Source organism: Phytophthora cinnamomi (assembly GCF_018691715.1).
Source record: "Phytophthora cinnamomi strain GKB4 chromosome Unknown Contig40, whole genome shotgun sequence".
Lineage (NCBI taxonomy): Eukaryota > Oomycota > Peronosporomycetes > Peronosporales > Peronosporaceae > Phytophthora > Phytophthora cinnamomi.
The window spans coordinates 411,685-424,427 of record NW_027150973.1 but is presented as its reverse complement, the minus strand read 5'-3'; the positions used below and the strand labels follow the sequence as shown (position 1 = coordinate 424,427).

The following is a 12,743-nucleotide window of genomic DNA, read 5'->3' as shown; positions in this document are numbered from 1 at the left end:
ACTGTCCACGGCCGGGCCTGGACCAGAAGAACAACTGTGCGGAGCCCGGCTCAGCACAACAAGAAGACGGCGCAAGCGGAAAACGCTGCGCAAGTCTCGGTCCGGGACCGAGACGCAACCAGAACAGTCTGCTGGGCAGACTGGGGCGATGACGCCGGACGTCGAGACGCTAAGCGTCTTGACGCGCACCGATACTGGATTCCAGTATCGCGAAATGGAACTCGCTAGTCCTCCGACGACGGCGTCGGAGTTGACTTCGCTTCCAGCCATGAGCTGGAAGCGCTTCACGCGCGACTTGCACGATGGACGCATCGAGCAAGTCTGCGTTCTTTCGGACAGCGAAAGAACGGCGAGCGAGAGCGAAGAGCTGAGGCAGCTCTTCATGGGAAGTACCACTGAGAGTGAAGACACTCTCAGTGCGAAGACGAAGCGAGAGCGCTTCGAGGAACAAGGTTGGGACTCGCTGAAGTCGAGTCCCTATTACGAATTGTTGAGGGAGTACAAAGACGTACTCCCGGAAGACATTCCTGCGGAGCTTCCGCATGATAAGGGCATTCAGCACGAGATTGATCTCGTGCCGGGCACGAAATACTGTGTCACGCGGCAGTGGCCACTGCCGCGAGAGCAAGTGAAAGCGATCGACGACTTCTTTGAAAGTCGTCGCAAAGCAGGACAAGTGCGGGAATCAAAGTCCCCGCACAGTGCTCGGACGTTCTGTGTCAAAAACCCACAGGGAGGATGGCGCATCGTTCATGCCTACAACAAGCTGAACGATGCGACGGTACCGGCGCAGACGCCGATACCGCGAAAAGATGTTATCATCGATTCGATGGCCGGGAGCACCGTTTACAGTGCTCTCGACTTGCGAGACGGATTTTATCAAATCCTAATGCGTGAGAGGGATATCCCTCTCACGGCAGTGAGCACGCCAAGCGGCATGCTCTGGGAATGGCTAGTAATGCCACAGGGGCCCAAGAACACCCCTGCGACTTTCAACAGGTGCGTGACGCACTTGTTGCGCTCGGTGCGCGACTTCGCACCGAGCTACTTCGATGATGTGTTCATCCACAGCCGAGCTGTGGACGGGAAGACAGACATTGAGATGCACAGGGTGCATCTCCGGAAGCTACTTGGGCTTATGCGAAAACATAGGCTCTACGCGAACCTAAAGAAGTGTATCTTCGGGGCGAGCGAGATACCCGTCCTCGGGTGTCTCGTAGGGAAAAATGGTGTTCGCCCTGACCCGGAAAAGGTCAGAGTGATCAATGAATGGCCAACGCCTTCAAGTGTCAAGGAACTGAGGCAGTTCCTTGGCTTGGCCACATACTTGTGCAAATATATGGAGGATTACGTGGGCAAGATCCGCCCGCTGTCACAGCGTCTTAAGAAGGAAGCTGTGTGGAAGTGGACAACCGATTGCCAAAAGGCATTCGATGCAGTCAAGCGGGGCTTGACTGAGGCACCGGTCTTGGCAGTAGCTAGCCAAGATCACCCATTCCACGTCGTATGTGACGCATCCGACTTTGCAATCGGATGCGCATTGATGCAGCACGATCACGAGGGCCGTGATCGTGTCGTCTACTACCAATCGCGTCAGCTGAAGCCAGCTGAGCGCAACTATCCGGTGCATGACAAGGAACTCCTTGCCATGAAGTACGCACTCGCAAAGTTCCGAGTGTATTTGCTTGGAAGTAGACCATTTGTGGTCTACACCGACCATGCATCACTGTGCACCGCAGTGAAGTCGCCACACATATCACAAAGAATGGCGAGATGGCTCTCATTCTTTGCGGAGTATAACTTCCGGGTCGAATACAAACCCGGAAGATTGAACGTGGTGGCCGACGCGTTATCACGTCGGCCGGACTATCCAGAAGCTGTTGGCGTCAATGCCATTGACGCCATGCGATCGAGCAAACCCACATCATCTCTGTTGATGATGTGAAGGCCGCGTACGCGCACGACGCGGACGCGAAGCTCTTGCTGGCCTATGGCACAGCGCCTTCTGACAAGTCCCGTCAGAAGCTGCCCAAGCACCTTCGAGCGCGTGCACACCGCTTTCGTGTGCACGACGGACTGCTACTCTACAACGCAGTCGACGACAACGCGGATCGCGTTGTCGTGCCGAACGACCATGACCTGCTACTCAGGACCATGTACGAATATCATGATGCCCCGACTGCGGGACATCTCGGACGTGAGAAGACATACGTCCTACTCACGCGCGATTTCTACTGGCACCACCAGTATAAGTGGGTGCGCAAGTACATCCGTGCTTGCGAGGTATGCCAACGCGTAAAGCCTGCGCCATTCGCTCCTTTACAATCACTACCGACTCCGTCGGAGTGTTGGAAGTCCATGTCTTTGGACTTCATCTTTGGTTTTCCCCCGGACAACGGAGGGAACACCGGTGTTGTGGTCTTCGTCGACCGCTTCAGCAAGATGTACCATCTTGCTGCGGTGCCGGCAGGGGTGACCGCGAAACAGACGGCCCGTCTGTTCGTCGACATGGTGTTCAAACACCATGGCATGGCGAGCGACATCGTGTCGGACAGAGACCCGCGCTTCACAGCGCACCTGTGGCAAGAAGTGTTTACACTTCTTGGGAGTCAACTTTCAATGTCGACTGCGGATCATCCGCAGACGGACGGTCAAACCGAGCGCGTGAATCGCGGGCTCGTCAACATTTTGAAGGGCTACGCTCACTCGTTGCAATACTGGAGCGAGTGCTTATCGATGGCAGAGTTTGCCATCAACAACTCAGTGCATGCCTCCACAGGGCATACACCATTTTACGTTAATGCCATGCGGCATTCACACCTACCGAGCATACTCGGAGTAGTAGCTCCCACTTTAAGTGGGGGAGGATCTACGACTGCAATACAGCAGCCGCAGAAAACCGCTGACACTTGCACAGTGTCAGCTGCAACAATGGACAAACCACATGAGTCTGCACAGGGCGCAGACTCCCCCAACAACAAGGCCAACGACCACGGATCTGCGCAGGGCGCAGACACCGCACAGAACCACGCAGAGGCCGGGCCTCTAGCGGAGAGCGAGCTGAATGACTTCAGCTCGGATGCAACCAGTTTCATCACCAAAAGACAAGCCGTAATCCGGTTTGTCCAAGACACAATGGCAGCTTCTGTTGATCAACAGACGCTGAACGCAGACAATGTGGGCAGAGCCAACACAAATGAATTTAAAGTTGGTTCATTAGTTTTGCTAGCTACACAAAACCTGCCTAAATATACCGTTTCGGATTTCGGAGCAAGCAAGCCTGCCCCGCGCTTCATAGGGCCGTTCACTGTGTTGGCACGGCACGGCAACGCATACACGCTAGACATACCGGCTAGCATGCGCCTCCATCCGACCTTTTACGTCGGACGGCTGAAGTCGTACCTGCAGCACGAGCCATCTAGCTCGGCTGACCCGAAGCCTCGGCAGGAGCCGAGGCAGAAGCGGAGGACTTGGCCTCGGCGACGAGCAACCTCTCCTCCAGCGCGCGGACGCGCTGGAGCAACCCCTTCATCTGGGTCCCCAGCTCGACCTGGATATTCGAGGCGGTCTGCGAGACCGCCGCGACTTGGGCCTTCTGGTTCGCCAGCTCCTGTTTCAGGGCGGCGAACTCAGCGCCCTGTAGACGCTCCACGGAGGTCACCCGGTCGTGGAGAGGCGCATACTGATCAGCCCGGGGCTGATCATACCCGGGGCGTGTTCCCACCCCCGCCACCGCCGATCCGTGACGCCCGCGGCTCAACCCGCTGGATTGTTGAGCGGATTGTTGACCATAGTATCCCGAAAACGAACCCTCAAGGGGCTCGTTTTCGTATTCGTTGGAGAGGATTTCCTCCCCATCGAGATACATGGGAGCCGCGGAACGTCTTGCTGGAGGACGTTCCGGAAATGGTGAGGGCGTACGAAGAGCAGTACGCGCTGGCGCAGCGGAAGTAACACGAGCGCTGCGATCATCGCTAGTACCCGAACCCTCACGTGCTAAGAACTTAGCACGGAGCTCTTTGAGACTCTCGGGCACACGGAACGACGAGTACCCGTTCAGGTCACGGTCGCTCAAGCGGACCGCGCCTGGAAAGCACTTCGTGCACTGAAAGCCCTCGGGCACAGCGCACGGCACATTTGCCTCCTCAGCAGCAACGTGGAGTTGCTCCAACTTTCCACGCTTCGAGTACGTCTCGAAGCGATCACGCGCTTGCTTAATCCGATCACGGTAAGCACTCGGTTTCATGTTGAAGTTTTCAACAAAGGCGTTCCAACTTTGACAAAGTGCCTGCCACTCGGGCACTTTGCTGCGAGAAGATGTCTTCTTGCTTTGAAACCATCGGAGCTCATGAAAGAGTCCGATGTAGTAATCGCGCCTTTGATGCGTTTCCGCATCAAAGTGCAGCTCGGCAGCCACAGCGTCATCTTTGATGGCGCTGCATACATACAGCGGCACCTCATTCGGAGGTACCGAGTTCCCAAACCGGTCCGCGATCTCGGACGCGGACGGCATCCATGGATGGCGCGCTGCAGGCGCAGCACGCGGAGTACTGAGACCCCCAGCGGAAGCGAGTGGGGTATCGCTCTCAGTACGCGAACGCTTCGAACTCGAAGCGTCCGATTCGTCCCCTTCACGCGGGCGAATGTTTTTGGCATGAGGGTCGAGCAATTCGCTCGACACAGAGTCTTTGCGCTTTGAGGGCGAGTTCTCCTCGCCCTCCATATCTTCATCGTCGTCGTCGAAGTCGACGACGTCGCCATACTTCGCCTTCTGGCGTTCGAAGTAGTCGTCGATGGAGAGATGACTCCCCACCAACTTTGCGGACTTCTTCTGAGTCGCGCTCATCGTTGAATGAGCGCGGATTTCTTCTCCAAACGCGAAGAATTGACGAATGGTCAATTCCAAAAGATTGACGTGCGGGGACCCCGCGCGTCTAAACTTAAGGGGGGGATGGTGTAATGGGGTTACACGCACAAGTGGCTACAAGCCACTTGTGATTTTCAACAGATAAATATCTGTTAAAAGTTTTAGATACTTCCTCGCATTGGTGTAAGACACACCAATGGATACATTGAAGTGGACCACCACAGTGAGTGATCCACACCTACCCAAAGATCCTATTGCTAGAAAGCAGCATCTTTCTACCAATCAGAGACATGCATATTAGCGGGGCTCTGACAGCCAGCCGCTGCCAACCCCTTTCATAGATGATAAACAGTTTTTAGCAGATTTAGGAGGAAGATCAATCTACAAACAATACAGTTCTCATTTCACCCTAACTAAGTTACTTGGAGTCTTATCTAAGTTAAATTATACTTGTGTATTCAAATATAATTAACCTAAGTAAGTACTAAGTACTTACGCTTCCTCATACACGTTGCGCAACGTGTAAGCAAAAGTAGTGAGTCAAGTTAGACCCACTACACTCACAACCACATCGCGAGCACTTCCAACATCCAACCACGGAGCAGCGCGGCCTCTTGAAGGAGCAGGTAATGAGCGGATAGATTCCGCCACCAGAGTCTTCTCGTCCCCCCCTCCATTTGGAATTCTGCGCCACTGAGAAATCCCCCCCTCCAACGCATCGAGACGTGCACGTGGCTGAGCCGTCTGTACCACTATCAAATGTCTCATTCCTCCAAATCCCTACAAATGCTTCAAACAGCGCTAGTATCGGCATGATGTTTGCATGCCTTGCCATTGCACAACCAGTGCAGCTACGAAAGCCGGGTCGTCATTAGAAATTCTAGTTATGTTCCGACTAAAATTTCATTGAAATAGGACAATTTCCGCATTTAATTTTTTTTTAGTTTCCCCCCAAAAAGTCCCCCTCTTAACTGGATCGCCTGTTAATCAGCTCTTTTTAATATTTTTAAACGGGGCGGGGTTTGAATTATCACGAACCAGTTCTCAATTTACCAAGTCAATCACCAAGCCAATCCCGAAGCGATAAAAACTAAATTATGAACTTCGTGACCTCCCTTGCTGTTTTTTTTTTTCTACCGTGGCCACCGTTTCCAGCCCCGCCGCGGCGCAGCGTATAAATGCACCGCAACAGCTATGCCCGGAAGATCCGTGTGGTCCCTACACCTCCGCGAAAAACCAAGCAATCTCCAAGTGTTGTTTCCAGCCTGGTCAATCCAGCGCGAAAGCTGCGTATACGGCAGTCCCTGCAGATACCCATGAGGTTTGAGTCGACACTGGACATAGTTGGGCATCGACGAGGCACGAGCTGGTGGATCCGATCAAGCGAAGAGATGGAGGTGGGAACTTTATGCCCAGAATAAAAGAACAACAGACACAATAAAACTTTCTGCCTCAAAATGACATCGCGTTTAATGAAGTACTCTGCTTCGCAATAATCGATGGATGGTGTTGTCAATATCATCCATGTACAATACCGCAGTCGTAGGCAATATACATGACGAATCGTTTGTACAGCGGTCATACCGAGAGGGTGGTCAGACCCCAATTCCATTATTCGACGCTAAGTCAGATGGATAAATCCTCCCGTGTGAAGTTATCGTGCGGTCAATGAACGACTCTGCAGGAATCGTCTGCAGAATAACTTTAGTTGTCTTGGTAAATTGAGAACTGGTGCAACATGAATTCAAAACCCCGGTCTCCTACGTCTATGTATGGCATGATTTGCGTTCTTCGATAAGTCTGGCCAACGACATGTCCAGCCCATCGTTCATCGTATTGTACGAGCTTTCCTGAGTATCATGGCCCAAACTGCATACACGTGCTGGGCTGCTTTATAGAATATATTAATAATATGTGTTAAAGCACGAAGAAGCTCTGGATTTTTATCATGAAGCAAGTTCTGCTTCTAACTTACACAGCTGCTCTGTTTCTGCCAGTGCCTCTTCTGTTGGCGTAAAGTAGTGAAGGAAATCCAGTGTGAGTCGTTCCATTAGATAAGAGTTCTTTCAAGGTCTTCATTCGGGTCACCGCGACATAAAATGACGTCTGTTGTGGGTTAGGACGCGTTGGATAGCGCAAAGGACCGAGAATCATTCGATCAACCATGAGCCCTTGACATTTGTCGCTTGCTGGTTCAAGTTGAGTGCTTCAATTGATAGTAGTGCTGTGACAATAGAAAATGGAACTGACGAAAGTCGAAACGACAACTGACAAGAATTGCCGAAAATTGTAATGCCTGCTCACATCTAGGGTAGGTTGCTGTTTTGTTGGATGGAGACTCTGGTAGAGCTGGGTGGCAAGCTAGGTCTTTCGCTAGAATTGAGAAATACTTCAGAGATAACGATTTCAACTTCTTTTCAGCCCCGCCTGTCGTTAAAGTCGCACTTCAAGAGGTCTGCCACAGTTCTGGCAAATGAAATTATGATAGTTGCAAGTCTGACCTGGACAGGATATTCTAGCACTTTCGTTATAAGCTTGTTGGTAGTTGTTGGCGAATTTAATCGCACACTCGAAGTATGTAATGTGGCAACGAAATTAATCCGTAATAGTTTTGAATCTATGTAAGGTTCCAAGTCGCAAATTTATCATGACAGGCTGGCATGCACCACTTCAGCTAGAGATTTAGCCTCAACCAAAACTTTGATGCCAATGATGGGGTAGCAGATGCATTATGCAGTCATAAATGAGAGGGAGATGTTGCGTGACAGAAGGGTAATCGATGACAAAGATTTAAAGCACGGGAGCAACAAGCTTCCTTTCCTTCCTGCCGCATCGACGAGAAAAATAGACCCAAGCCGATAGTAATTTCGCTATCTCAAAACCTGCAACTTGCACGGTATTGAGAGCAAATGCAGTGCAGATTATTCACTTCGATGGAGATTTGAACCCATGATTCTATAGCTGTTTCGTGTTCACGAAATTGCGAAACTTCACGAAAATAGATTCAGCAGCCTGAAAATTGTTCGATGGCTTTTTCTCTCGGTCCGGATCCAGCTTGCTTTACAGGACATCCCAAGCGGTGCCTTTACGTTCACAAAAACAGCCATCGATGCTGCAGCGCGACGTTGTCCAATGTATCCGCAATTTATCCGTTGAAAAGCCGATGACTCAAGAGTTCCAACGTGATCCCACAGAGGTTGGCGAATCTGATATAGACAGGAGCCGTGTCTGGTCTACACAAGCAGCGAAGGATCTCACCACACGCTCTGGGCATCTCGAAGTCGTTTAGTGGCTGCACTCGCATTGGTCCGAAGGATATTCACCTCAATCCAGAGACTCCACAGCAAGAAATGTATATTCGGATGTTACAAGTGGCTGCATTAACATGCTTGGAGGGCTGTATCAGCGAAGCTATGGACACAGCTGCATGTTGTGGTCATCTTGAAGTCGTCAAATGGCTGGGTCAAAAATTGTTGCGAGGGGTGTAGAACATCAGCAATGGATGGGGGCCTTGAGATCGTTCAATGGCTGCACGTGAACTGGTCTGAAGTTTGCTCGGCTAACGTCATGGATTTCGCCGTACCTCGGGTCGCCTCCACGTTGTGAAATGGCTGTACAAACATCGAAATGAAGCATTCTCAGAGGGGTTGGCGTGCCGTGCTGCGAACCTGGGACATCCTGAAGTGGCCCAATGGCTTCTGTCCCAACTTGGGACTCCCAAGACCCGCGATGCCTTGAGCCCGACACAAACCATCAGACTAGCGGTGTACAATTGACGTATCAACTTCAGCCGCTGGATGCACAAGCGCTTCCCCGGGAAGATGGTCACGACTGAATTCATTGAGGTGGCTGCTGCCGGAAATGCATTGAGGTGGTGCTGTTCTTAAGGACCCAGCGAATGAGTGCTGACTCGATCAACGTAATTGTCAACGAGAACCCCATTTGGCATGTGGACTGTTGGCTGGCGGAGCATCACTAGTGACCTGCTTGTATCGTCTTGTACCGCTAGATGAATTAAGGCACCACAGCAATAATGGACTATTCGTTCACCATGCTTTGAGTGTTGTTGAAATTATACGAAAAGCATGTAACAAGACGCAGCATTTCAATTCGTGATGAATTGAAATTTGATGATGGATAAGCTGACGTGGGACAACAAACAAACAAAAATAGGGTGGTCCCGACATCTTGATCCGTTGACGAGAGCGCTAAATACCAAGATGATCTTGGTAGTAGCGGCGCTAGATAGCGCTATTTTAGCATAAAGTAGCAAGCCCATCTCAATCGCCATTGGATAGCTGGATGGCCAAGGACATTCTCCACTGTCAAGCGACCTGTCGGGTCGGTCTGCAGCAGCCTGTCCAGCAAGTCCGTCGTCACAGGTGACACCAAATCATTATGTGCCACGCGTTCAGAATCGCCTTGACGCCCAAGTCTCTCACAGCCACGAGCGCTTTCTCCGTCTCCAGCGCAGACTACTCAATATCGTTTAGCGGAGCAGCGTTTGCGGAACGGTCGGCAGAAGCCGATCCAGGTGCTGTATAATTCGCCATGAAAACATACCTAGGACGCCTCCAGTTACTGTATCCAACTGGAGTCCAGCGACAATGCTTGTCCTTTTCCGACTGGGCGAAGTATAACTATTTCCAACGGCAGCCACTGTTCGAACGATAGCCTCGGGTTTGCGCCGATTAAACGCGGTCAATGAACAGTTAAGCGCATCTAGGTCGTGGCGATTGCAGGTAAAGTGTTTGGAGGCGGCCTCTCTCAGAGAAGTTCAAGTCTTCGTCAAAGTGCTGTATGGCCAAGACCTCCTCACAGTAATGTTCTCACTAGCGTCGCGCAGACTATTTAGTGGCACAGCGCCTGCTGAACGGTCGGCAGAAGACGATCCAGGTGTTGTATAATTCCTTCGGCTTGTCATGAAAACATACTCCGGTCACTGGAGGCATCTTACTGGACTTCAGTAACGACGCTTGTCCATTTCCGACTGGGCGAAATTCTTGGCCATACAGCACTTCGACGATGACTTGAGCTTCTCTGAGAGAGGCAGCCTCCAAACATTCCGCTAGCAATCGCCACGACCTAGATGCGGTTAACTGTTCATTGACCGCGTTTAATCGGCGCAAACCCGAGGCTATTGTGCGAGCAGTGGCTGCCGTTCGAAATAGTTACAGCCTGCAGGCGCCGTCTTCGTCCGATCCTTCTGCAGTGTGCTGGGGATCCTGCAATCTGCTCCGGGTCGACCCTCACATCGAAATCTCCTTTTCAGCCGACAAGTTGACTGAGGCCGCCCACCAGCGCCGCTTAGTCCAACGAGCAAAACCATGTTCCACGAGCGGTTCCCTGTCCACGAGCGACTCCGCTCCACCATGTTCGGCGACATTAGGCTCTGCCACGACCGACAAGACCGCAGCCAGCTCGTCGCTGTAAAACAAGTGCACCTCGACCTCGCCAAGCAGGCCATCGATCGGAATCTGACGCTCGATAACCCGTGGAACGAAAGCCGGACCCTCGAGACCCTGCGAGTGCTCGGGCAGCATGAAAATGTTCTACAGGCTCGGGAGCAGGTCTTACAGGAGGACTCGTGGTTTCTCGTGATGGACTTTTGCGACGGCGGAGACCTGTGGCAGACGTTGGAGCGCCTGCCGAACAATCGGCTCCCAGAGCCGCAGACCCTGCAGCTATTCCAGCAGATTGTTCGCGGCGTGCGCTTCCTGCACGACAACGGCATCGCGCACCGTGACCTGTCGCTCGAGAACGTGTTGCTCAGCCGTACCGGAAACAACGGCCTCGGCACCCCAAAGCTTTGCGATTTCGGCGTGAGCACCCAGGCCGACCGCGTCTGCAACGAGCGCGTTGGTAAAGGGTACTACATGGCGCCGGAGGTCGTTGTCATGGCCGAATACGACCCGCGCGCAGCCGACATGTGGTCGCTGGGCATCGTGCTGTTCGTGTTGCTGACCGGGAAACCACTGACGCCAATCGCGCTGGAGACGGAAAATGCGTTCGTGGCTGTGAGAGACTTGGGCGTCAAGGCGATTCTGAACGCGTGGCACATGAACGACTTGGCGTCGCCTGCGACTGCGGACTTGTTGGACAGGTTGCTGCAGACCAACCCGGCAGCTCGCTTGACAGTGGAGGACGTCTTGGGACACCCGGCCTTCCAGCTACCGTAATGGCGATGGCGGTGGTGAGCCTGCCACTTTTATAATGCAGTGTGGTTGTGTAGTTTGCTGAACTAGGAGCACGGGTAATTGATCCGTGTTCGAGGATCGTTTGCATACATGCACAACTCGATCATTTGACTTACAGTAACCACCCGGTTGTGTGGTCTGCAAATACGAGAAGAGAAACAGTTCGTACTTGTCGGTACCAATACAGACTCCGCTGCAAACGCTGCGACAGAAACGAGAGAGTGACTGATGGTGGATTTCCGCCACCTCGCACTATGCTTCAAAATCGTCTTACCTGCTGCGAGCTGGTGGGTTTGGAGAGCTTGAAGGCAGTGGCCGTGCTGGGAATGGAGCTCAGCAACGTAAAAATATCCAGGGTTATGGCAGCCAAGTACGTGGCACGCCTCCGTTCTCACACGTCGCAGATATCATCGCCGATCTGTGTGCCGCACACATTCCACCCATACAAATCTCCAGTAACTTTCCCCCTTCAGTATCCAAGAAAAGCATCAGCAACAAGAGCACGAACGAGCAGCTCATTTATTATTTTTCCTTAACTCTTCCTGCCTCCCCACAAGCCACGCTCACGACACGATGTTGCTGAACCACCTCATGTTCTGGATGATGCTGACGGAGGGCGCTATCTGCCTGGTGCTGAGCCTGCCGTTCGGCCAGTGGCTGTCGCACGCCGTCATCTCCTTCCTGATGAAGCACCTGGGCGGCAAGGACTCGCCCGCCAACATGGTGGCCACGGTGGTGCTGGCCGTGGTGTCCCTGCTCTTCATCTGTACGTGAGCTTATTAATATTTTTCACGGGGGGAACGGGTTATATAGTCTCTCTAGAAGTGGAGATATCGTCCATTGCTCTCTAACTGTTTTTTTCTTAATCTTTTTTTTATTTTGCTGGTTTTATTAGCGGATGTGACGACAGTTTACAAGCACCACTCGGCGGACGAGGTGCTGAGCGATGGCATGCGCATCCGCCTGCTCACGGCGCAGCGCGACATGTACATCACGGGCTTCTGCCTGTTCCTGTTCCTGCTGCTGCGCCTCGTGTACATCGCGCTGGCCACGAACCTGCGGCTGGAGAAGAGCCTGGGCGCCATGAAGAAGCAGGCGGAGGGCGCCGCGGCCGGCTACAAGTCGCTGCTGGCCGAGAACGAGAGCTTCAAGCAGCAGACGGACAAGCTGCACCAGCTACTGGAGGCCGAGGACGGCGAGGACAAGAAGAAGAAGCTCGACGTGCTGGCCAGGCTCGTGCAAGAGAACGCCGACCTGGAGGCCAAGGTCAAGGCCTCGGCCGAGCAGCTCAAGAAGGCCGAGGGCCAGGTGGCCGTGGTGACGAAGCAAGCGGAGGGCCAGAGCTCGGCATTTATGAAGCTCATGGACGAGAAGAACGAGTCGGACAAGCAGCTCGAGAGCGCCAAGGCCCAGGAGGAGGAGCTCAAGCGCCAGCGCGAGCTGATCGCCAAGCTCACGGAGGAGCGCGACTCGCTCAAGACGCAGATCCAGGACTACGACTTCATGTTCGCCGAGGCCAAGAAGAAGGCGGAGTAAGATGACAAGATTCTACAATGACAAGTGCACGCAGAGGCGGACTCGATGATGCCGGCGCATGCCAACACAACGAAAAAGAAAAAAAGAAACTGGCTGTTTGCCTGTGTACATGTAACGTTATGTAAATTCAAGGGAATGATGCG

The 12,743-nt window shown here is 52.8% G+C and overlaps 3 protein-coding genes across 3 annotated transcripts; 2 read left to right on the top strand and 1 right to left on the bottom strand.

The window, feature by feature from the left end:
• Window positions 1–3,418: 3,418 nt before the first annotated feature.
• Window positions 3,419–4,846, bottom strand: IUM83_14998 (uncharacterized protein; the record flags this gene model as incomplete). Its single annotated transcript, XM_067939781.1, has 1 exon — window positions 3,419–4,846. One exon carries the CDS (start codon window positions 4,844–4,846, stop codon window positions 3,419–3,421), a length of 1,428 nt encoding a protein of 475 aa, XP_067791310.1.
• Window positions 4,847–10,194: 5,348 nt separating this feature from the next.
• IUM83_14997 (serine/threonine protein kinase) lies at window positions 10,195–11,046 on the top strand (the record flags this gene model as incomplete). The annotated part of the gene is made up of 1 exon (XM_067939780.1): window positions 10,195–11,046. One exon carries the CDS (start codon window positions 10,195–10,197, stop codon window positions 11,044–11,046), a length of 852 nt encoding a protein of 283 aa, XP_067791303.1.
• A 591-nt stretch (window positions 11,047–11,637) lies between these two features.
• On the top strand, window positions 11,638–12,600 carry IUM83_14996 (ap-3 complex subunit; the record flags this gene model as incomplete). Its single annotated transcript, XM_067939779.1, has 2 exons — window positions 11,638–11,830; window positions 11,960–12,600. 2 exons carry the CDS (start codon window positions 11,638–11,640, stop codon window positions 12,598–12,600), a joined length of 834 nt encoding a protein of 277 aa, XP_067791304.1.
• Between the last annotated feature and the right edge of the window lie 143 nt (window positions 12,601–12,743).